Source organism: Heliangelus exortis, chromosome 1 (genome assembly GCF_036169615.1).
Source record: "Heliangelus exortis chromosome 1, bHelExo1.hap1, whole genome shotgun sequence".
Lineage (NCBI taxonomy): Eukaryota > Metazoa > Chordata > Aves > Apodiformes > Trochilidae > Heliangelus > Heliangelus exortis.
The window spans coordinates 42068530-42093575 of NC_092422.1; the positions used below are offsets into that span (position 1 = coordinate 42068530).

At 41.4% G+C, this 25046-nt stretch overlaps 1 protein-coding gene and 1 non-coding gene across 4 annotated transcripts in view; both read right to left on the reverse strand.

The window, feature by feature from the left end:
- MYCBP2 (MYC binding protein 2) overlaps positions 1–11774 on the reverse strand; it is a 175059-nt gene extending 163285 nt beyond the window's left edge. For all 3 annotated transcript variants that reach the window (XM_071741405.1, XM_071741413.1, XM_071741397.1), the window contains exon 1: positions 11347–11774. In XM_071741405.1, coding sequence (XP_071597506.1) covers positions 11347–11639 — 293 coding nt within the window. In that variant the 5' untranslated portion in view covers positions 11640–11774. The remainder of the gene's footprint in view (positions 1–11346) is intronic.
- An 11415-nt stretch (positions 11775–23189) lies between these two features.
- TRNAF-GAA (transfer RNA phenylalanine (anticodon GAA)) lies at positions 23190–23262 on the reverse strand. Its single transcript has one exon. It is a non-coding gene; the product is annotated as a tRNA-Phe (tRNA).
- Positions 23263–25046: the final 1784 nt, after the last annotated feature.

Genomic DNA, 25046 nt, shown 5'->3' on the forward strand with positions numbered 1-25046 from the left:
GCACTGGAGGTATCTGTAGATTACCCACTGTTACTGAAAACTACTGGAAATACTATTACCTTTCATCGAGGGCTACAGATTTTTAAGGAATTTTGCAGTAAGAACCACTGAGGACAAAAACCGCTCAGCTTGACAAGCAGATCTCAAAATAACACTAGACAGCACAAACAATTTTTCCCTAAAGACTAAAAGTTTGGCATTTTAGTATTTTTTGATTGTCAATAATGACAATATATAAAATTACTGAGCTCATCATCACTTAGTATGCCTAGGATCTCACACTTGAGGAACTCCAGTTCTTAGTGAGGGGGAAATAGCTCAGCTGCCATTCTAACAGCCACGTGTGCTGCCCTTCAAGCATCTACCAGCCTGCATGCTCTCTTCTTTGAGTTATTAATCAATCATCCTGATGTGAATTTTCATCCATGCCAACATAAGAGAAAACTCAGGGCATACGCAGTATATTGACAAATAAAAAATAAGTTAAAAAAAAATAATCCTGTCATAAATCAGGGTAAGAAACATCAACTGCAATCCAATTGGGATGTGCTTAGAGGAAGACAGAGACTGACCAGTAGGACAAGCTACACTGGGCTTCTAAGGCATCTGAAATTGTTAAGAAAACTCAAAAGAAGACTGATGAATTTGAGAGAACACTGCCTGGAGAGGAATAGAGAGCTAAGGACAGTTAAGACATCAAACATCCAGAAGATGGGAAGACAAACAGGCACATTACACAGTCCAACTCCTCCCTGCACACTGATGCAGAAGAAAAAGTTCATCTTACTATTTGATTGCTCAGTTGGGACCCTGATGTGCTACTGTTTGTGAGATGAAACTGCACAACTTTTTAATCACAACTTCAGTTTCATACTTCAGCACTGTTTTTCAAGTCTATGACATCAACCCACACTATCTTTACTATCATGTGATTTTTTAAAAATAAGTAGGTTCAATTAAAAAAAATAAAATTGTGGAGGCATAAGAAAGAAGTGGGTTACTCTAGCTGCTGGAATATCCTTTCTAAGGCCTCTCCAACGCACTCTAAAAAGCAAGTACTGCAGGTTCTATAAATTAAATTAAACACAAGTACACAAGTAAAATGGATCCGATTTTCATCCAACCACAATAAAAGTGAAAAAATATGAAGCACTATCTGGATATCTTCTATAACTGAAATGGCTTCTGAAACAGCGTAAGTCTGTCTTGTATAACCAAAGAAAATGCACAAGAAAGCATCACTACAATGTCTTCTCCATACAAAGAGAATGGTCTCTTGGGACAACCACTGACACTTTCAATTTCTTTTCAGCAATTATCTGTTTTTTTTCTTTGTTCCCTGCATTACATCTCTAAGAACACATGCAAGGAAAATCTTCTACCTCACATTTTCAGTGCAGAGGAAACTATTTCTACATCTCCCATCCTTAAACATTTTCAGGACTCTGTATTTAACTTTGGCTTTTAGCCAAAAAAAGTCATTCAACCATAACAAACATGACAATATCTTCACCTCTGGCCACTTTCCTGATTAAATGCAACCACCAGAGCCAAAGTACACACAAAGCTATTTTACACAGAATCATATCAGCAGAATTTTAATTTAGGGAAGATGCTCCATGAATTTTAGGAAGAACTGAACTTAAGAAAAAGCACATTAGCAGTGGCTAATGAGAGTGTATCAACCCAAGAATGATTACTACTACAAGTAAACTGAATAAATTCTATATTCTCTTCACTGAAACAACCGAAAACTCAGAACTTTACAATGCTGTGTAACAGTATATTCTAGAAACAAAATGGGATAGAGAACGCATCGAAGAGAACGGGAATAGACATATGACTACTATGCAAACATACAAATGTAACAAAAACGTACAAGCCCATCTGCTAGAAAGAATACAACATTGGCTAGTGGGAGAGAAAGCCAAGGCAATACCAGATAAGAGGCAAGTCGTAAGCAACAACAGATCTCATGGTGAAATAACCAAAATAATAAAGAAGTTACTATAATAAGAACTGGATAATAAGATATTTATTTCATAACAAGCTTATGCTGTAAATGACTAGTTTCAGATCTGGGTAAAGAGAGTTGTTCTCTTAAAGGCTCATCAAGAGAAAAGGTGAATGATGTTATTAATTGCAACAAGAACAATAAATATAAAAAGAGTTCAGCCTCTGTGAAGGCAGACTTTTGCAGACTGATAGAGATCACGGCCAAAATAATCTAAATACTCTGGCACTGCAGCACAAGCAAGGTAAGAGACTTCATTTTTAGTATATAAAACACATAGCATATAAAGTAATGTATATAACTAAGATAAAATAATGTACATAACACATCTAAAAATTCCCAGTAGTGTTTTGTCTCATTCCAATGAATTTAAACTGTGAAAACTGTTTTAAAAACAGGCTTGTAACTTCTGACTGTATCTTACTTTGTCTTCATATTGCCTTTGACTAGGGTAGATTTTCTTCATAGTAGCTTGTATGTTTTCAGTTTGTGATGAAAACAGTGTTGATAGCACACACAGTCAAGGCCTGTTCTGCTCTCACACCATCCTGCCAGCAATCAGGCTTGGGGTGCCCAAGAAGCAGGGAGGGGACAGAGCTGGGACAGCTGACCAAAGGGATATTCCATACCATATGATGTCACGCTCACCAATAAAACCTGGGGCAAAGTAAAAGGAAAAGTGTGAACAATCACACTTATGGGTCTTGTCTTCCCAAGTAACCACTATAAATGATGGAAAGCTGATTGCCTGAGGATGGCAAAACATTGTGCTGCTGATGGAAAGTAGTTAACTACTCACTTATTTTGCTTCCTTTCATAGAACCTATAAAGTATTTTTCAAGAGTTAAAAAAACCTTAGTTCAAAACCCACTACCTTAGACAATTACGTGTGGGAACATAAGTCAAGGAAAGTTAAGGGAAGAAAATAAGAATAAGAAATGGCAATAATTAAAATCACTGGGCTACAGTTTTATGTGGAAACAAGGAAACCAGATTTTTATTTTCTAAGGGGCACTACTGGTATAGATGAGATTTCTAAAATTAATAAGAAAAAAATAGATTTCTCAGGCCAAAGTAGTCACAGATATACCAGATACAAAGAAAGAAGCATCATTCAGTTATAACAAAAAAGCCTAATTAAGTCAATCAACACATTCATCAATCTGAGGGGAGACAGTGGGCTATGACATGCTTTTTACTATTAAATACTTGCTCCTAAGAGCATATTAATATGTTTTATAATGGATGAAACATTAAATCTTAACACACAGAAACCATGTACCTTGAACCACAAGGAGTCCATTCACTTGTGGCAGTTTCTAATACTCATTCTTTAGAGGGGCACAGTGGTAGGAACTGTCTCTGAAAGACCACTGTGAAAGATTATATTCAGAATTTAACAACTTTAGTTAACTATACATTAACTATTTTGACTGGTGTGAAGCAGTGCTTATGGCAAGCAAGGTAGAAAAGAAAAATGCAAAAATGAAACTAAGAGATGCTGCAAGGGATCAAGGTTCCAAAGTAAACAAAGGATGTGGAAAACAGTTTGCATGAAGTACTTCGATACTATAATGACATCATAATGTCATCTGACATTCTATAATGACATCAATATGGTGAAATGCACATAGTCATATGTCAGGAGAAGAATTTACTGTATAAACATTGAGATATTTTAGCCAGAAGGAAGATCATAGTATGGGAGTAAACCAAAACCTAACCCTCAAAACTGACAATTAACATAGTAAGAACACAAACTCAACACCAAGTTTTTAAATATGCAGGAAAAGCATTTACTACATTTAACACAGCTAGCAGTGAGGAATGGTAACTTCTCAAATTGCTCCAGCCTAACTTTAACTGCTTGTATTTGCCACAGACCAGACCATACTGTTGTAAATCTAATATGCTGATTCCTCTCCTGTCCCATTTAGGAGTTTTATTTACTTATGACTGTATACAAAAATTCTGAATTCTTGTGAACTTCAGCAGAACAGTCAGGCAATATCACTGGCTTAAAGTGGAAGAGAGCTCATTATCCATAGGGAAAACCAACAAAAATCATGCAATGACTTCCTATGGTTTTAATTACTGAAATTATAACACCAATACTGATGGGATGCTATTGCTCAGAACTTTGCCACTGTATAGATACCAACACCTACAATCACGTGCCCATAAATATTCTTATCAGTAATCCCTAACCTGACATTCAGAAAGGATAAATTATTTTTGAAGTTTAAAACACCTTAAACATAGTATTTTGGAACACAGATGGCAACAATATCAAGACATTACCAAACATCAAGGCAATCAATTTATCTAGCAATAAAGTGAAATGGCTAAGGCCTTACCTATGCTTGAAGAGCATCTACAAGAATGCCAAAACCCAAGAGTGGGAATTGGAAAAAAAAGAGAGCAATTCTCTGCTGTAATTTCTATTTACATTACAAAAAAGACACTTCCTGAGACAATTACCATATGAACATCACTATTAGCATCACTAGAATTCTAAGACTATTTCAGTTGCTCTTTTTTGTGAGAAGGAAATGCATTTCTATCAACTCACAAAACCTGAATAATCACCACATGGATTCCATGTGGATTTGTAATTTTTCAAATTATTTATACAAATTACGATATATTATTTATATATAAATGTACAAATACATGTTAAGTTTCCCAATATATATATAACACTGCACTAATAATAACCATTTTAGAGCAACTACTACAGTATGTAAAAAAAAACTACCATGTAAAACTGTTTTCCTTACCAGAATATAATGTAAAGCAGCTAAAATAGTTTTGTTAGTTAATCCCTCTTAACCAAGAGCACAATATAATATTAAAACATTGCTACAACACAGATGAAAAGCTTACAGCAGACAGCAGCTCTCACCAGCTTTTCTAGCTTAATTTAAGACTCAACAGCACATTGATTTTTCCAATGAAGTTTAAGTTTACATAAGGACTTAAACCTTTTTTTTTTCTTTTAATGATATTTACAAAATGTAAGAACTGAAAAACAGAGGAGAGTAGACTAAACTGCAGTATTTCTGTAGGAAGGGACCTATGAGCAAACCTTTTAAAAGGAATAAGCAGAAAATTGTGTTATGGAATGCATAATAATTCAGAAGAAACACCACTATCATTTTACTAGTCTTTATGTATATAACTTTTATTTCCTCAATCAAATGAATGCTTTCAAACTTTCTGAAAAGAGCTTAAAGCTTTTGTAAAAGCTTCAGATCTGAAGAAATCAAGGCTGTTTTACCAACAATCAAAAGAACACAAATTTCACATATCTAAATTTGCTAAACATGGTTTCTCCAGATTTTTAATAACTTTGCAGTGCAAAGATGAAGTTTTAGTAGCATTTCTTTAATAAATTTTGAAAAATTATATACTTAAAATATCAGAGGGTAAAATAAGCATTGCATTACTGAGCATAAGAAGGGAATTAAGGGAAGACTACATTATAATTTTGAAAAGCATAGAGACTAACCTAGTGATCGACTTTCTTCAGAGGATGAATAATTTACTACTTAGGAGTGTGGATGATCTGGCCTACTTCCAAAAATTTCTTTTATCATCCAGTAGAAAGAATAACCACAAAATGAAAGAAAGTTGGCTGTCTTTACCCAAAATGGCTGGAAAAACAGACATCTGATTTCTGGTTAATAGCAGAAATCTTACATTCCAGTCACTGCTGAAATCTTCCTTGATCTTGATCTCAATCAAGACACTTCACAAGACTGGATTTGTTTGGGTGTTTTGTCCCCACAATGCAGATAGGAGCTTTCCTGCTATGAAGAGGCAACTTTACCAAAGAAGTAATGGACAAAAACTAACACCAAAAAGCATTTGTATTTTCAATCAGTTAATGTTTTTAAACTAATTGATAGAACGTTTCTACTGAACTTTATGCAGTGAGTACATTAAGCATCTGACAAGCTCAGGATGTCTCCCTCTAGTAAGGAACATAAGAAAATTTCAATATTTATTATTACTCAATAAATACTGCTGCAATTGTGACACCTGTTAATACAGACACAGTCCTCACAAGTAATTTAAAGTGGAACAAAATGGAATAAAAGAACAACCTATTTAGAAATGATTCTTGGATCCGCATTATGTTAGTTTTCAGCTGCTGTGAGCTGATGTCCTACAGATAAAATAAAATAAATAAATAAAAAAAACCCTTTTAGGTAAAGATCATTTGATAAACATCAAAACAGATGAAAACCACTCACATGAGTATGAAATTACAGATGGTTTAGAGCATACAGTCATTGTAATATTAAAATTTGAATTTAGTCAAAATTACGTAGCGAACATTTTCATTACAAAGCTGGTCATATTAAATCCATCACAGATGTCTAATGCTACCCATATTTGAAAAAAGACTCAAAGAACACACTGAACCCAACTGATATTTCCAGTACAAACATAGGTGAAGGAAGAGTAGCAAAGGGACGGAGAGCTCCCAGAAAACCCTGACATGCACAAGAATAAAGCCTCAATCTTACTGGATATGGAATTTTGTTAGGACTAAGTTATGCAACAGAAAAACTATATTTGAATTCAGCAAAAATGTGGAACTTGGAAATACTTTTCAAGTACCTTACTTAGCAAATACAAAGATTCAGAACTGACAGCAGTCAACAAGTGACTTTACTATAGCAACAGAGAACAGACTTCCAGTTTCATCCTCTCAGAAAGCCTCATATGAAGCAACACTCCAGCAACATGAAGTTTTGCTTCCTCTCTGAAGGGGCTCAAACTTCCTACTAGTATTTTACAGACCTTCATAGCTACACCAGCCATTATGCCACTACTACTCACCGTCAGGTATTTCAGTACCTACAAAGTAGAGACTACAAACTAGGCACACACAGAATAGATTTATCTTCCAAACCAATATTGACTTGACACGCTTATTTCCCACTGCTAGTAGCACTGTAGCATATTCTTAACTTTGTTATCTGAGCAAAGACAGCTGTATGTTAAATTGTGGGATTAGATACTTTTCTTCCTGTTTTCTTTCATACAATTATTAGGCTGGCACTGTTGACAAAAAACACCTCTCTGTACACAGATCTTTGTGCAGCCTGTCATCTCACGCTGCCACAAGCACAATCACAAGGTGAGCCAGACCAGGGAATTAGCCCGGATTACAACAAACCGTATTTGCCAAGTTAATTTTAACCCAGAGCCAGTCTGTAATCTGTTACTGCAAAAGACTATATAAATAATTATGTCAACGTGGCAGTGGGCACAAGCAACTGAACTGCGTCCTTTGGAGACCCAAGTGTTCACAACACTGCAGCCAGTATCACATGAGGAAATGCAAAGCACCAGTCCTGGTTCAAAGCCAATTACTGCATCCTCCTCAACACGTGACATTCCTCACGTTCAGATGACAGCCAGCACAAACACCCTGCAAATGTCAAATTAATCCTGCTTGTGACCTCCAGATAATCTCCGCAGTGTTTATTTTTCTTGTTTACACACAACGCTTTTTCATACCCCTTTCTAGGTCTTCATGAACTGACTCTTCGTGAGTCAGGTTTGGAATAAAAGCACTCGCTGAGGCAGGCGTTGGTCACACCACCTGAAGTGCAGAGTACAATTTTGCAGACTTGAAGCAAAAATTCTAGGTCAGCATATTGCAAGCAGGTTGTACGGTCATTCCCCAAATCAGTCTTCTCTGAGCACAGGAAGAATCTTGTTAACGCTAATAAGCAAATTTATTCAGGTTTTTAAAGCTACTTCAAGATATTTTTTACAAACATTCTTAGTGACAGAATAATAGGCTTCAGATTTTCTGCACAGATAAAGAACTCACTATCGACTGTATTATTTTATTTTAGCTTCTGAACAATTTTTCTGGCACTATCATCTACCATAGCAACCAAATGCAGTCACAAATTACTTTGAAGCATTTCTTCAGAAAACGTTTGGGATTTCTACCATTTTTGTTAGACAGCATTTTGACCATTCCTACTCAAGTTTACCAGGCAGTTGAAGTGCTCAAACCTTAGACTTTAATATTTTGACCCTAGTAAGGAGAAAAGGGTGGAGACCAGGATCTTGGTTGCTATGAGTCTGACACACAAGAAAGACGTTTGGGGTCTGTACCAAGAGATAGTGGGCAACTAGCTGATTATTCAATATTCCTCCTCCCAGAAGCTCTACAGTCCAGATTGGCTGTATTCACCAGTATTAGGCAGACACTATTTACCTGACAACAGTTTAATAAAATATATTTCATCTATACAAAGGAGCCTGGCTTCTCTGTTTTGCCCTAAGATGACAATGTAGCAAAAATACATAAATAAATCTAGCCTTCCAAAATGAAGACATGCATTAACTTTGAATTTCACTTGCTTTTAATTGACATTCTTAAAAGAATCCGCTGATAAGAAACAGATCCCAAAAGAATGCAATCTTGGAGTCAAAGGTAAATATTTTAAGAATGTCAATTAATGGAAACATTAAATCTACACATACGTACAGGTAGTTTTTTCTACAAGAGCAAGTACAAGAAATAACAGCTGAATTACCCCAAAACCAAAAAACACTTGAGGACATAAACAACTGTCCTGGTTTGGGATAGAACGAAGCTAATTTTCTGTCTTGTAATTCTGCTTCCAGCTAAGTCTCTCATAAGTAGCTGTACTTGCTGAAATTCACAGCAAATTTCTCAGTCAGTGTCTGCTTCTAGGACCAATGATTCTCAATGTTTATAGTTACAGCTGAAGAATGGTCTTCAGAATGGTCTTTCAGTGGCAGAAAAAGGCCACTGCTCTGTTCTGAGGAACATCTTATGCTCTGGAAACAGAAAGGGAATAAAGAGGACACACCTGCAACCCTCCTTTATGGGGGAGCGGACAAGATGAATGACCAAAGTTGACCAAACAGAGTATTCCATCGCATATGCCCCATAGTTGGTATAAATCTGAGGGATCACGAGGGTTAAGCCCCTTCCTCTTTGCCCTTCACCCTTCCTTTTGCCCCTTCTTCGCCTGTTCCTGTTTGCTTTGGCATCCTGGAAGGATTCCATCCCTTCATCAGCCTGTGGTCCTGATCCATGCCAGCCTGAATCTGTGTGTTCCTGCCTCCAGCTCCCAACTGCTGCTGACTCCAGGACTCCAACCTGGACTTTCCCCGGGCTGCCCTGCAGCCTTGGTGGTGATGTGAGCATTACTGGGGGAAAAGGAGGGAGGAACGTGGTATAATTTTTCCTGTATAATTGTATGTATTTAATAATTTTTCCTTTTTTTAATCTTTACTGTTTCATTAAAGCCTTGTATTTTAGTTTCCAACCTGTAAGTCTCCTTTATTCTCTCTCCTTTCCTTATCAGGGAGGGGGATCAATAGAGAGCATCTGTCATTCAGTTAATTGCCAGCCCAGAGTTAAACTCTGACAACAACTCAAAACTACAGCTTCAAAAAATACAGACACCTTAAGGCAAAATTGTGACAAATACCTGAACACCATGGAAGCAAACACATGGTGGATTAAAGCTTAATGCTGTTTCCTTAGGAAAACAAGATTTGCAGGAAAAAAACCACAAGCCCTGACCTAAGAATTGTCAGGGGTAAGAAAACTCTCACAGGTGCTCTATAGGGGGGAAGGGAGAATTAGTGCCCCCGGCATATACTCTGATGCCAGTCACTGCAAAGACATAAAATGCCAATGTTAAAAGAGTCCATGTTTTCAGCATGTACCAATTCCATTCCTTAACACAGCCTTTCTGTGGGGGGGTAGGTGGAGGGGTGGGGAATACGCCCTGCTGGTTACAGTCCGACTGAAAGAAAAAAAAAAAAAAAAAAAAAAAAACCAGACCCGAAGAAACCAATCACTTAGTGCTCTGCAACCGTTTGCAAACTTTAAACAAGGGTGACTCAAAGCTCTCCCTACGATCAGGCCACCCACATCACAGCTTAAGGCCAGCAGGGGCTGAGAACACAGGAAGGTGCCGGTTTCTTGTCATCCGCATCCCCGGCGACCTCCGGAGGGAAACAATGGGGACCGCCCGGGCACAACGGGGGAGCCCGCCCCTTGCCCCCCTCCCACACATGCACACAGCAGCCGCCAGGCCGGGGCTCCGACCAGGCACCCCACCCTCATCTCCGCCGGCGGGAGAGGCTGCCCGGGCCCGGGGCGCCGGAGTTAAGGGCCGCGGTAGCCACGCTCGACACACGCCGCCCCTCCCTCTGCCGCGGCCCCTCATCGCCTCAACCCGCAGCCTCCTCCTCCCCGTCTGTCACAAGGCCTGTGAGGGGAGGGCGGCGAAGCACCCCGGGAAAAAGGCGGCAGGAGCAACAGGCACCCTGCTGAGGCCCGGAGACAGAGCCGGCGAGCCGGCTAGCAGGGTCGGCAGCTGCCTGAGGGAATGGAAGCCCCGAGGGGCACCATCCGTCGGGGTTGAGAGGGGAGGGAGCCTCATGGATTGAGGGAGGCGGCACACGCCCCTCTCAACCCCCCAGGTCCCCCTGGAAGGCGCTGCCTAGGACGCAGCCTCCCTCCAGACAAGGGGGCCAGCGTCAGGGGAAGAGATTACTGAAAGAGGAGAAAAAATAAGGCAGGGCAGCTAAAAGCTGCTGTGACACACGGCAAAGCACCGAGGTCTCTCCGCCGGCGGCCCCGCTAGCAGGCTCGGCGGGTGCCCTGCGCAGCCGGCAGCGGCGCCTTTCTACCGGTAGAGACCGCGGGGCTCAGCCCGTGTCAGTGTCACGACAGGCCCGGGCCGGAGCGAGGTCCGCCCGAGGTCTCAACATGGACACCGCCGAGAAACCCTCCATCCCCACAGGCGGCCGCAGAAGGACGGGCGGAGCGGGATTTACATCCCCGCTCTCCGCCTGAAGGGCGTGGGGGAGCCCCCCGGCCTCCGCGCTGGGGGAGGGGAGCGGTCACAGGTAACACTCCCCCCGTAGCCCGGGTAAAGAGGAGGGAAGAGGCAGCGCCATCTGCACCGTAACGCCGGCCAACCTAGCGGCAGGGCCCGGGCAGCGGGGAGGGGGTGGGCACCTGAGCAGCCGCTGGGTTACATCACCGCCCCCTCCGTCCCCCGGGGACCGGCGGCGGCCACATGGCAGAGGCAGCGGGGGCAACGGCGCCGCCTGACAAGAGGGCCAGGAGGGAGGATAAGGGGAGCGGCCGCCGGGGGAGGAGAGGCGTGCCGCTGCCTGGGGAAAGGTGCACGCACGGGGCCAGGGGAGCCGCTGGGGGAAGGGCCGCTCCCAGCCGGCGATGGGAGGGGTGAAGGCGGCCGTGGGGAATGCCCGTCTAGCCCGGGAAGGAGCTCGGTGCGCGTTACCTGCCCGGGTGTCCCCCCAGCTCTCGGTCGCTCAGTGCCGCCGTGTAAATCTTCCGGTATCTGTCGGCCAGGGCCTTCCCGGAGAGCAGCAGCTGGTAACGGCTCCGGCAGCCCAACGACGGCGGCACCAGGGCGCCGGGCAGGGCTCCCAGCCCGCCGGCCGAGCCCTCTTCAGGCCCCATAGACCCCGCCGGACCAGAGCCACTGGAAAAGTAGAAGAAGCCGCCCTCGGCCCCGGTGCAGGCGGCGACGGCGGCTCCCGCAGAGGCGGCGGCAGCGGCTGCGGCGCTCATCCCCCTCCCCGCCCGCCCCCTGGTGGCTGCGCTGCCTGGCGGCGCGGATACAGGCGGCTCCCGCTGCCTTCACCGCTGGGGCCCAGCCATGGAGAGGCCGCAAAAGCCGCCGCCGCTGTCCTGGAGGCTGCTCATCCACCCGCTCCGGGGCCGAGGGGTGTGGTGGGGAGGGGGGAGGGCGGGAACACCCCTCTCCTCCCTTCAAGAGGCGGTTCGGGGTCCCGGCTCCGCGCCCTCCGCCCCGGGCGCAGCGCCGGCCGTTCCTCACTCCCGCCGGCGGGCACGCCGAGCTGTGAGCAGGACCGTGTGCCGCGGGGACAAGGGGGTGCAGCCACCCGCTCGCTTCCCTCTTCCAGCTACAAGGTGTGTGTGTGTTGGGGCGGGGAGGGGAAGGAGGGGGAGGCGGAGGCCGGCGGCTGCCGCTTCCCCTCCGGAGTTTCTCCTCAGCGGCGGCGCCGCCGCCCTCTCCCCGCACAGCCGCCCCGGCCCCACCTCCCTCCCGCCGCCAGCCCGGCCGGCGGGCGCATGCGCCGCCCGGCCCCGCCCCCCTTTCCCCGCGGCCCCCGGGAGATCCGGAACCGATCGGATCACCACACCTGCTGCGCCGAACCGAGGGATGGATGGGGCAGTGGTTGCCACCCGAGCCCGCAGGTGCCCGCGGGGGTTGTGTGTGTGTGTGTGTGTGTGTGTGTGTGTGTGTGTGTGTGTGTGTGTGTGTGTGTGTGTGCGTGTGCGGGCGGTGTTCGGGTTCGCCGCACCTGCGGGTCTCCGCAGGGAGCTGATCCTTCTCCTTGTGGAGAGCGCCGGTCTGTCACGCTTTATTTAGATTTATTTGGACTCAGAATCTCCTGGGTTTTAAGGGGTGCAGCCCTTGCAGCATCTCTGCATCGCCAGGAGGCCCTGCGCCAGAGCTTCACCTGTGCGGCTGCAGGGCACGAAGTCAGCTGCCATCGGGTGCAGCAGCCGAGCCGCGGTGCACCAGTGCCCAGCACCCCGCTTCTCCCCTCTCTAGTGAGGTGAATTGCTCTCCCCCAGGAGCAATCGCCCGCCTCTTTTTTCATGCTCAATGCAGAGTTCACAAAATCCAGCTCCCACATTCGGCCAAGGTTTCTCTGTCTTCCCTGGCTCCAGGGTACCTTACCTTCTTTTAGAGGGTAAGGGAGGCCTGGCAGTGGGCACTCTTATAGTGAGTCTTGTTACCGTGGAATAATCACAGAATCATAGAATGTTTTGCGTTGGAAGGGTCCTTATACATCACCTAATTCCAGCCCTCCTGTCATGGACAGGGGTACCTCCCACTAGACCAGGTTGCTCAAAGCCCATCCAACCTGGCCTTGAACAGTTTAAGGGATGAGGTACCATCTTCCTCTCACATTGCCTTCTTATTTTTATGTTTCTTATATTGCTACTTTTTATCTGCAGTTTTACCCTTCATACTGCTTTGTACAGCTGAAATCTTCTGGTCTGTACCAGAGGACATGTTAAAAAAAGTCTGAAGCGAAATGTTTCCTGTATTGCATTCTGCAAAAAACTCATCCAGAGAAGGTGCCTAGTGTTGAGTTTTCCTGATTTTTCTAGTTTCCAAATGAGGGCCACAATAAAGCCTGGAATTCTGCTGATTCTGAACACAGATAAATACTTTTGCAAAGAGTTTCTCTCTGCATAGCAGCAAATACAGGAGAATTATGCAACTGTCATCTTTCTTAAGCTTGTGTATCACCCACCATTGTGTAAGCACTCATGCCAAATTTCAAGTACTTTTTTAGGGAACTGGGGATGTCAAAACCAACAAGTTCAAGCAGGTCTTTTCAAAGGTAGCTGTCCAGGTAGCAGAAAGAAAGCCAAATATGGCTTGGATTGCAATCTGCAAAAAACTCACCCAAAGAAGGTGCATGGTGTCATATTTTCTTGATTTTTCTTCCTTCCAAATGAGGGCCTTAATAAAGCCTGGAATTCTGCTGATTCTGAACACAGATAAATATTTTTGCAAAGATCCAATTAGTGCTATCACTGAGGAAAAAGCTACTTTCTGAATGCAGTTGGAGGCACCGGAGACCATCCAAGAACTATTTAAAATACTAACTGCATAAAAAGCTTTCAGTTTTAATTTTTAAACTGTAATGGGTGGGGAAAATAAAATAATAAAAAAAAAGAATAATCAAGCAGTGATAAAAGGAGCCTCAAGAAAACAAGCACCATATCTTAAAGTGCTAAGCACCACCAAATTGCATTCCCTCTGAGAATAAGTCAGTAAGTCTTTGCAGCTTCTCTTTTACCTAAAATCATTCCTTCAGACAGAACCCGGGAGGAAAAAAGCCACAAAAAACCCCACAAACTCAAACTAAACAAAACAAAAAGCAACTAAACAAAGAAAAACCCCAGAAACAAACCCTGTATCTTTTAGCTCATTTGTGTGTTTTGTTGTAAACCTGGTACTTTATACCCAGGCTGTAATAATTCCTTCACCAAACACACAATGCCTGACAAACAGGCCGTCTTCTGGTGAACTAAAACCAATGACTTCTGGTGGAGACTTGAGGAAGGATGAAGCCCAAACTCATTGGAAGTGCAGGATTTTTGGTGCCTCCTAACTGGAATTTGTAGAGTGTGTTTGCCAGGCCTGCACAGTCTGGAAGCACACGGGATGGCTCCTGCTTTGGGTGAGTGTTGGGTGGCAATTAGCTGCCAGACCCACACTGTCTTGTAGGAAAGTTGTTGACCTTGCAATAGTCTATGAAGGTGGAGTAATGAGGGAAAATCTCAAAATTATTCTGCTGCTCTAATGCCATTGTAGCCATCTTAACATGCGTGCCATAAAAGCTAAGTGCTGCCAGACTCCTTTGAAAAGTGATGCAATTTATTGCAATTCTTGCGTATTACTCCAAACTCTAGAATTTGTCTGGGCTTGTATTATATAGAGCCACACGCAGAGTGGTATTATCCTTTGCAAGCTGCAACTGCTGCTCCCCAGCTCTTTTTACCTCAAGTCTTTCTACTTTTGTGAGGGAAAGTTGCAAAGTGTCCACAATACATGGTCCTCCTTCTGTAAGCTTCGGCCTGTGAAGAGTAATGGTGTGACAATGTAATTAGGAGCTGAATAATTCTGGACCTTCTTGCAGTCCTCCTCCAAGCTCTCTTTCTCTTCACTTGAAATTCAAAGTAGTCTTCAACTTGGGAGGCTGCTGATGGCATCAGCTGGGCCTTGGATGTTCAGTCATCATTCATTCACAGCCATGTTTTCACTTCTTGTTTGTTACTTGGAGGAAGCAACCTTTTTTTTTTCCTTTTTAATTCTTTAATTTTATTTTATTTTTATTATATTTTTTAATATGACTGGGGTACTTAAATTTCTTTCTCTGAGACTGATTCTGAGCAATAATACCAGTACTATGCCAGGTAAAAAAATTCAGAAGTACACATTTCGTCCAGATGGGATGAAATGGATCCATATCCCATCCATATGCTATATCTGGTATTGACTATGCTCCTGTAGTTAGCATAAAATTACTGCATATTTGAATTTGGTGTTTTATTTAAAAAAAACCAACCAACTGTAGTTTTGGACACAGTGTGCACCAGATTAGCCCTTTGCTTTTATGTAGCTGAAGTGTTTTTGCTCTAGCAATATATTTGAAAGATGGATTATGATTATTTATTATTTTTATTGATTTAGATAACATCAAAACAGTCAACTGAAAGCCACCATTAAGTGCTTTGCAGCCAGCATGTGTTTTACTCCTGACAATACTCTAACATCTGCTTGCTGTTACAGAATGAAGCACTCTGCCAGTCAGCCTCTCCCTTTTACTTTAAGGTGGGGTTTTCATCAGTTGTGTTATTCACTTGGCACGTTTATAAGTAACTTTTAGCAGAATTGTTCAGAAGTCATCCAGAGTTAGAGTCTGACAGTCAGTCTTGCTGACTGTCACTGCTCACACAGATCAGTGTGAGTTTCAACACAGCAGAAGAGTTCCCACCAGGCAATTTGAAAGGTCCCCTATCTTGTATGACTGGATGTAATGGAGAAAGTTCCATGATTTCATAACCTAACCCTTAAACTTTTGAATTATATTCCCAGGCCTTTTTTTAAAATTATTTATTTATTTTTATTTTAAGCTTTCAAAAATGATACAAATTAATATAGTAATTTCTTCACAAGCAAGCAGGGAGACTGGAGTAAGATAACTTCAAAGTATGTGAGCTAGACAGTTTACATATTAAACTGTAGCCAGAGAATTATGAACCACAGCATTCAGTACTCCAATAAAATTTGCAATTTACTACAATTAGGTGATGTTAGAGTTCTTTGTTCACCTGAAGCAACTAGCTCTTACCATCACATTTTTCCCACAAACAGGACTTTAACCAGAAATAACAGAGAAAAAAAATATAATCTCTTGGTTACTCAGCTTCTGTCACTGTTAAGGTATGTTTTAAAGCTGCTAATATGACTAGTTAAATGGAACATTTTTCATCACATAATTCCAACAGATCTAGAGTCTATTTTGCCACGTTTACACCGTAACATACAGCTTTATGTTGTCAGCATTTTGAAAGTTCATTATTACTGAGGGGGCTTGGGGGGGGAGAGGACAAGGAAAAAAAGCCTAAACAAAAAAACCCACAAAAATTTACAACGTAATTCTTGTCCTAGACTTTTCCATTACACGAAGTTCTTTAATGATAAAAAGCACAGGATAGGCACTATACTGCCTGCACTTTAGAGATAAGGCCTTCTCCTTTCCTACAATGGAGATGCTTGTTCCTCCCTACCCAGTTGGTTTGCAGGTCAAACAGTGACATGAACTTACTTATGTTTGTAGTTACTATATACAGAAAAACAAATATAATTTGTAATAATTATGTATTTCTATATAAAGAAAAACAAAGCTCACATATTCAAAAAAATAAAAATAATCTTTAAAAAAGGAAAAAAATTCAACTTTCCAAATTTATTTGCTTTGTCATGTTTTTTACAAGCCAGGTTTTGCCAATCTAAATTGTAGAGACATGCTAGAGGAAACCAACCAAACAAACTTCACTTTATTTTTATGTGAGCTGTCACAAATCCCAAACAGCTTGCACCCATTTGCCCACTTTTTGTTCATAGTTTCTATTGCACTGATGTTTAGACTTGAATTCTGCTTTAGCCAAACTGTGTCTTCTTCTTTGAACATTTTCTTTAGAATTCACTTTGTATGTACACACACACATTGTGCAATGTAAAAGCTTACAGCATTTCATAATGTTGAACCATATGTATCAGGTGGGGAGATCAAGAAAGAAAACCCCAGCAACTTTCTTTTGTCATAGTGATGTGGCTGGCATTAGAAAAAATAAAAATTACACATTCAAGTAAATGTGGTATTCATGAGTAATTTTTTCCTCTCAAGACTCTCGCAATTAATTAGTTAACAGTATTCTACCAGATTTCCCCCAATGTATAAATTCAGTCTTTTCCTATATGTATTTGTCTAAACTTGCTATGCATTACATGAAGACAATCACAGCTGAAGAATTATTACCAGGAAGTAATCTGTAATCACCCTGGAGAACAAGAAAAGTTACCTAGAATGTTTTAAACAACAACCTTATAGTGTGTGAAGTGGGAAAAAATTGAAGAACTAAAACAAAAAATCATAGAACATAGAATTTTCAGGGTTGGAAGGGACTTTTAAGGTCACTGAGTTCCAACCCCACTGCCATGGGCAGAGACACCTCCCACTAGATCAGGTTGCTCAGAGCGCTGTCCAGCCTGGCCTTAAAAACTCCCAGGGATGGGGCTTCCACCACCTCTCTGGGCAACCTGTGCACATCTCTGGGCAACCAGCACCCTCATGGTGAAGAACTTTTCCCTATTATCTAATGTAAATCTACCCTCTATTTTGAATCCATTCCCCCATGTCCTGTCCCTACCTGACATCCTAAAAAGTCCCTCACCAGCTTTCTTGTAGCCCCTTCAGATACTGGAAGGCTGCAATAAGGTCTCCTTGGAGCCTTCTCCTCTCCAGACTGAATAACCCCAACTCTCTCAGTTTGTCCTCATAGGAGAGGTGCTCCAGACCTCTGATCATCCTCATGGCCCTTTTCTGGATACAGTCCATCATGTCCATGTCTTTCTTGAAATAGGGGCTCCAGAACTGGCTGCAGAACTCCAGATGGGGTCTCACAAGAGAACAGTAATGGAAAGCCACAAAGAAGACATCTTAGTGATGTTTCATAAGATATTTAACCTAGGAAACCTAGGAAACCTAGGAAAATATTACCTAGGTTAAAAAGAAGATACAGTGTGGTTTGACATTCAAATCTACATATGCCTGTACGATTCAAAACCAGACCTTCGACTGAAGCTTGATTGGAGGTTGGAAACCTCAAGTCCTTCCCCAATAACATTTATTGAATTCCCATATAGGATAAAGGATCCAATCCCATTGAAAAGTCCTATCGTAGAAACACAACACTGGAAAAATCCATTTTGGCCGTCGAGACCAGTCTTCTGCCATAAATGATGCCATATACATGAGAACTAACAATTCTGAATTGTTTACAAGGAGTGGAGCACCTGAACTCTGTTGGAAACTAAATTGGCTCGGCAGTTCAAATAAGCTAATCTAAAATCTAGTGTATCAATAGAAATAATAAATAAACAAATAAATAACAAAAATAAGATGAGCTTATATTTCTCTTTCTACTGTGTTTTCACACAAAATTGAAATCACATTATTGGGTCTTCTCAAATGGCCAAAACAAATTAATTTTAAATTCAAATTCCAAATTTGCATCAGGATGCCAGGGATATATTTAGGACAATTGTGTAGCCAATGAAACCTTAAGAAGTCTAGCTAAAAAAAAAACCTAAACAGGCTAAGGTGCCACTGTTTAGAAACCCACACAGTAGCCGTGGACATATTTTAGTAACTATAAGTTACTTAAAAACAGTTTTCTTGAGCAACTGTAGATTAAGTTTTCTCAGGCTTTGTGTTGTATTTAAAATGCAGAGTCCTAGGGTTCAGTTAAGTGAGTCATGACTTCAAACACAGAATTTCTATCCATGAATCATTATTTACGGAACTCAGAGGTCTATGGGTATAGAATCATAGAATCATAGAATCCTAGGGTTTGGAAGGGACCTTGAAAGATCATCTAGTCCAACCCCCCCTGCCAGAGCAGGGCCACCTAGAGTACATCGCCTAGGAACGTGTCCAGGCGGGTTTTGAATGTCTCCAGTGAAGGAGACTCCACAACCCCCCTGGGCAGCCTGTTCCAGAGCTCCGTCACCCTTACAGTAAAAAAATTCTTTCTGATATTCAACTTGAACCTCCTATGCTCCAATTTACACCCATTACCCCTTGTCCTATCACTGGTCACCACTGAGAAAAGCCTAACTCCATCTCCCTGACACTCACCCCTTAGATATTTGAAAACATTGATGAGGTCACCTCTCAGTCTCCTTTTCTCCAAACTAAAGAGACCCAGCTCCCTCAGCCTTTCCTCATAAGGGAGATGTTCCACTCCCTTAATCATCTTAGTAGCTCTGCGCTGGACTCTTTCAAGCACTTCCCTGTCCTTCTTGAACTGAGGGGCCCAGAACTGGACACAATACTCCAGGTGAGGCCTCACCAATACCTGTTGCTGCACTAGCCATATTATTCCCTGTGGGATTTCTTTTTCCCTGTAGATTTAGAATTACTAAGAACAACTACAGTAGTCACTTGATTGATTATTTCCTTAATAATATGTATCAGCAGACCAGCTAAAAGAAATTTCCCATTTCAACTGGTCCTGAGAACAAGCACTGTTCCCAATATATCTAGGAGCATTATAGTAAACAGTTAAACCCAGAGGCAAGCATGCAGAACACCATTTATTATTCTACATAGATTTCAACATCTTTCAAAGCATCTGGACAAAGCCTACTTGGCCATCATTCATAGAACATTCTCCATCTCTACTGCTTCCCATGCTGGAGTCTGCATCTTTGTTCTGGAGGCTTGTGACTGACTTGATAAAACAGGGAATGCATCTTACCCAGCTAGCATCCTTAATTCTTGGTCTCCCTTCTGCTCTCATTCCTCTAACTCAGACTTAACAGTCCATTTAATTTTCATCTTTTGTCCCCCAAATCCTTGTTCTACAAACACCTTTGCTCACCTGCATTTAGAAGCATCAGCTGCTGTGCATGCAACAGTTTTGAAGTCTGTTTTGAAGGATTTACCTCATAATCTGCTATAGATTAATCCAAGTCCAATAGCTGTTGTATATTTTACCTTTTTTCCTTTTATTTGCTTTTTCTTAAAAACAGCATAATTTATATAGAGGCATCACTTCTGGAGACTCTGAAATCTTAGTTCATAGGGTTTCACATGATTTAACATCTACAGGTGCAGGATCCATGAGCAGTTTATAACATGTAAAATCTGCTGTGGACAGATTACCAGGATCTCTTAATTTTTTCTGGAAAATTAAAGGAAAAAACCCTAGGTATTCTCATAACCAGCATGGTACATATTTCTCAAAGGATATGGGAAAGCCTCTGCAAAGTCTTCTTCCTTCTGCAAGAGGTGCGTTTCAAACATCGTAGTCTGAGTGCTGGGCAATCAAACAACTACCTTCTTGCATCTTTTTTTTCTTGAGTCAGAGTTTTTTCCTGTTTCTATGTGTCTGGCATGGAGCATAACTCCACCATTCCTTATTAATCTTCTTTGCTGTCTTTCTTACAAAACAAACAAGGCACAGATCTTCCCTGATAAGTCTGCTGTCACAATAACACATTAAATTTTAGAAAGTGTTCATTTTCTCTCTCTTTTCAGCCAGCTCCAGCTCACTCAGGAAAAATTCCTTTCCATTGGGGAGTAAATCTTGGGTAATACAACTTAATTGACTCGTGAAACTCATTAAGCCAAACCAAGAGACCAAGTACCAAGTGAAATAGACACACATGCATAGTTCAAAGCAGAGCTATGCAACTCTAGAAGCCATACAAGAGTGAAGTCCACTCACATTATGTGGGGATGATTTTCAAAGTTATCCAACTTCTAGGGGGGAGGAAGGGATGGAAGTGTGTTCTAAATGCAAAAATAGTTTTGCTATCCAGTCATTTGTAGCAGCATGTAAAGAACCTCATCCAGCTTTAAGAGATTAGTTTAATGCTCACATTCCCTGTGGGTGAATTTGAGAACGGATCATGTGCATCCTATGCCACATCTTCCACTTCCCAGGAAATTGTTCTGGTTGTCTAAAATGAAAACTTATCTTCATGTTTGGTTTTTTGCCCGCCCCTCACCTGATTTCTTGTCGAATTTGTTCAGGCTTTTTTCATGAAAATTTTAAATGTATAGCCCTATCTGAGATGTGAGAGGGCAGAAGATTAAAATATAATTAAAAAAAAACCCAAAAGATGCAACATACCTCCACTGCCTCTTTATTCATCTGATTGAAGAAATACAAGAAATAGAAAGTCTTGGTTCAAACTGAGCATTTGAATCAAAGTGTCCTTCAGTATCCTTTGCTATTTACTCTTTGGAAGAATGCTATAATCACAAGGCTAATGGATCCCTAATGAAGGAACATCTACACTGAGCTCATTCTAGGCACACCATATTTCAGCATGTTGTAGTGTGACAAATGAAATAATTTGCAGAGGTAGGGTTAACAAGTTAAGATGTGCTACTTGCTTTCTAGCTCCACAGAAGTTAATTTCTTATGGTTAGAATAGATAAGCAAACAAAGAAACCACTTCCTCTTCCTACCCTCAAAAACCCACTGAATGTGTCTAATCTCATAATTTCTTTCAAAAAAAGTTATCCATAGCAATATAAGAAAAGCAAGAAATGCAGAGATATGATGGATGTGTGTCTAGACTAGAGAAGACAGTAGTCAGGATCCCTGTCTAACTGGAATTCTCCTAGAAGTTATTACAATGGGAGAGATTAAAACAAAAATCTAGTTATATTCACCTTCAAATAGATATCACAGTCATAAGCCAAAAACCAACCAAAACCAAAACCCTCAAGGACTAAAAGAACAGTTGTGGTTTTTTTGTTGTTTGTAATGTAAAATTATACCATCTAAAGCATTCAATTTTAATTGTTCATGAGGTAATCTATTTGACTGGTGTCTTGTTTTAAAGAAAGCTGCTTTTGAAAGCTAATAGATTCATATAAGAAACCCAAAGGAGATGTTTTTTGAGCCATTTATTAAAGAAATGAAAGTTCAGAGGTATGCTTATGGAGGACCAGGAAATACCTATATTGGGACCAGATTTTAATAGAAATCAGAAACCAACAAAACAGAAGAAAACTGTGAGGATTCTCCATCAGACTTAGGGAAAGTGTGAACTTCAGTTACCCAAGCATATCTATATCTTCCATTTCAGGCTCTGACAAGAAAATAATGTGTTGTCACAGTAGACTGAGCTAGCAAACTACAAAGATACATGCAGAGATTAAGTGAAATACATACACCAAGAGTGAAAAATACAAACAAAAACAGCTTTACAAGAATCAGAGCCTATAGCTTGAGAAGAATCAGTCTTAAGCACCCTTCCACGTTTAAACAGAGCTTTTATATTTGGGAGGACCGAAACTATATTGAAAAAATTTAGTCAAGGCCCTAAACAAACCACACATCTTCTTAGAACATATTAAAATCCTTTTTGGACCAGAGTTGTAGCTGTAGCAAAAATTAAGTGTCTTGTTCAAGAAACAGCTATAGCCAGCAACTGAAATGTTCCTGTGAATACGAATGGCATAATTTCTAATCAACATTTTAATACGTGTTTCAAATATCAATAAGAGTTTTAAGATAAAGAGTAATTATGAAAGCAGAGAGGTAACATGATCAGTCTTTGGAAAGATAAATCCTAATTTGGATGTCTGAAAACTAAATACAGCTTCTTGAGTAAATACTGTAACACCAGTTACAACCTACTAGACAGTTCTCAGTTATCATGGAATCATACACTGATTTGGGTTGGAAGGGACTTTAAAGATCATCTAGGTACAACCCCCTTGCATGGGCAGGGATATCTCACACCAGACCAGGTTGCTCCGAGCCCAATCCAATCTGGCTCCAAGCGCAATCCGATCTGGCCTTGAACACTTCCAGGGATGAGACATCCATAACCTCCCTGGGCAACCTGTGCCACTGTCTTGCCACCCTCACAGTTAAAAATTTATTTATATTGTCTAACCTAAAGCTACTCTCTTCCAGTTTAAAGCCACTAACCCTGGTAATATCACCTACATGTCCTTGTAAAAAGCACCTCCCACACTTTCCTGTAGGCCCCCTTCAGGTACTGGAAGAAGGCCATTATAATGTCTCCACAGAGCCTTCTCTTCTCCAAGCTGAACACCCCCACTTTCTCAACCTGTTTTCATATAAGAGGTGCTTCTGCGTGCCTCTGATCATCTTGTTGGCTCTCCTCTGAACTCACCCCAATAGCTCCATCTCCTTCATATACTGGGGGCTCCACAATTTATCACGGTAATCCTGGTAGGGTGTCATCAGTGCAGGGTAGAAAGGAAGAACAACTTTCCCAAAAGAACCAGCTGCCGAAACCCGGGATCGAACCAGGGACCTTTAGATCTTCAGTCTAACGCTCTCCCAGCTGAGCTATTTCGGCTGCGATGTGCCTCGGCCTCCGCCCCTCTGCCCCACCCCCTATCCTTTTTTTCGTCTTTTTCCTCTCCTCTCCTCTCCTCTCCTCTCCTCTCCTCTCCTCTCCTCTCCTCTCCTCTCCTCTCCTCTCCTCTCCTCTCCTCTCCTCTCCTCTCCTCTCCTCTCCTCTCCTCTCCTCTCCTCTCCTCTCCTCTCCTCTCCTCTCCTCTCCTCTCCTCTCCTCTCCTCTCCTCTCCTCTCCTCTCCTCTCCTCTCCTCTCCTCTCCTCTCCTCTCCTCTCCTCTCCTCTCCTCTCCTCTCCTCTCTTTTCTAGATAGATTTTGTTTCAGATGGAGGATGATCTGAGTAGAAAAATAAAAACCTACCAAGAGATAAAAATACCAAACCTACCTGCCACAGGAAACAAAAACCTAAAACTCCTGCAAGTGAATAAAAACCACAAGGAATAAATTATAGGACAGTAAACAGAGCCATGACAAACAAGAAAAGTAAGGCTGCACAGTGTTATATCTACACATACACTCTGAAAAATGTCTGCATCCACTGACATTTCTTGCTTAGTACTCAAATGCCACTGACCTGCCAACACCGAGTTATTGTTTTGGAGTGCTTACATTACCTTGAAGCATCCAGGCACTTTTCATTCCAATAGTACTTAAGAAAGATGTTGGGAAGATCAGCACTAATAAGCTTTTAAAAACCAACTGATCAGAGAAACTCTAAAAGACTAAGCTCAAGATTCAAAGATTTTATTTTCCTTTTTTTTCCCCATAGAGTTTGTTCTTAAAAAAAGAGAGCTAGAAAACTAAATGTGTGCTAATAAAGTACAAACAAAATGAAAATAATAGTTACTCTGTAATTATTTTATTGCCAGTCCTTAATCAAGTAGCAGGAGTGCAGTGCTGGACAACCAAAGATGAAATAGCATTAGTTATGCTCTTAAATAAAAGTAGGTCTCATTAACTAAATCTTCCTTCTCTCTTTGACAGAACTACAATTATAGGCTTCCAACTCAAGCATCAAAACCATATACCATAAAATAAATAATTGGCTGATTAGCAAGTATTTCTTAAGGTGTATCAATATATGTGATTTATCCTGTAGCAGAATGTGCTTTTACCACAAAGAATGCCTCTACCATTCCAATTCCTAAAACCAATTCCATTCTTTTAATAGATAGTAGCTGAAAAATTGGGGAGGGGAGGGGAGGAGAGGAGAGGGAAGAGGTTCTCTCTTTCTATACTGTTTCTGAGTTATACCTACTCCTTTTGCCATTGCATTTAGCTGAAGGACTCCTAACTGAGTTTAGATTGCCAGAAAAAAAGTTTGGATATCTGCTAGCAGGATTAAAACATCCTTCAGTGCAAAGGTGCTTGGCTAGAACAAGGAATACATCTGACTCTATATCTTGTCCATACCCCAAAGATGAGCAAAGACACGAAGGCTCTTATAACACAGTGTATTTGTGAGTATATTAAAACCACTATTAATTTATGTATTTTGTATGTTTCTATGAAGACATTAAAGAAGTATTTAGAAGTGATTAAGAAGTGATTCATCAACAAGCATCCATATGGGTAACTGGAAGCTCTGGTCACAAAATTTAAGGTCTTAAAAATAGCAACTGTTAAGTTACAGCTGTGTTAACTACATTATAATGTTTGTTGTGCTAATGCAATTAGGAATAAAAATGATGACTTCTAGAATATTCTGTGAAAAATAATGTTTACTAAACCACATTCTTGTTATATGAATTTAATGACAGGATAATATTCTGTGTTGTGGAGA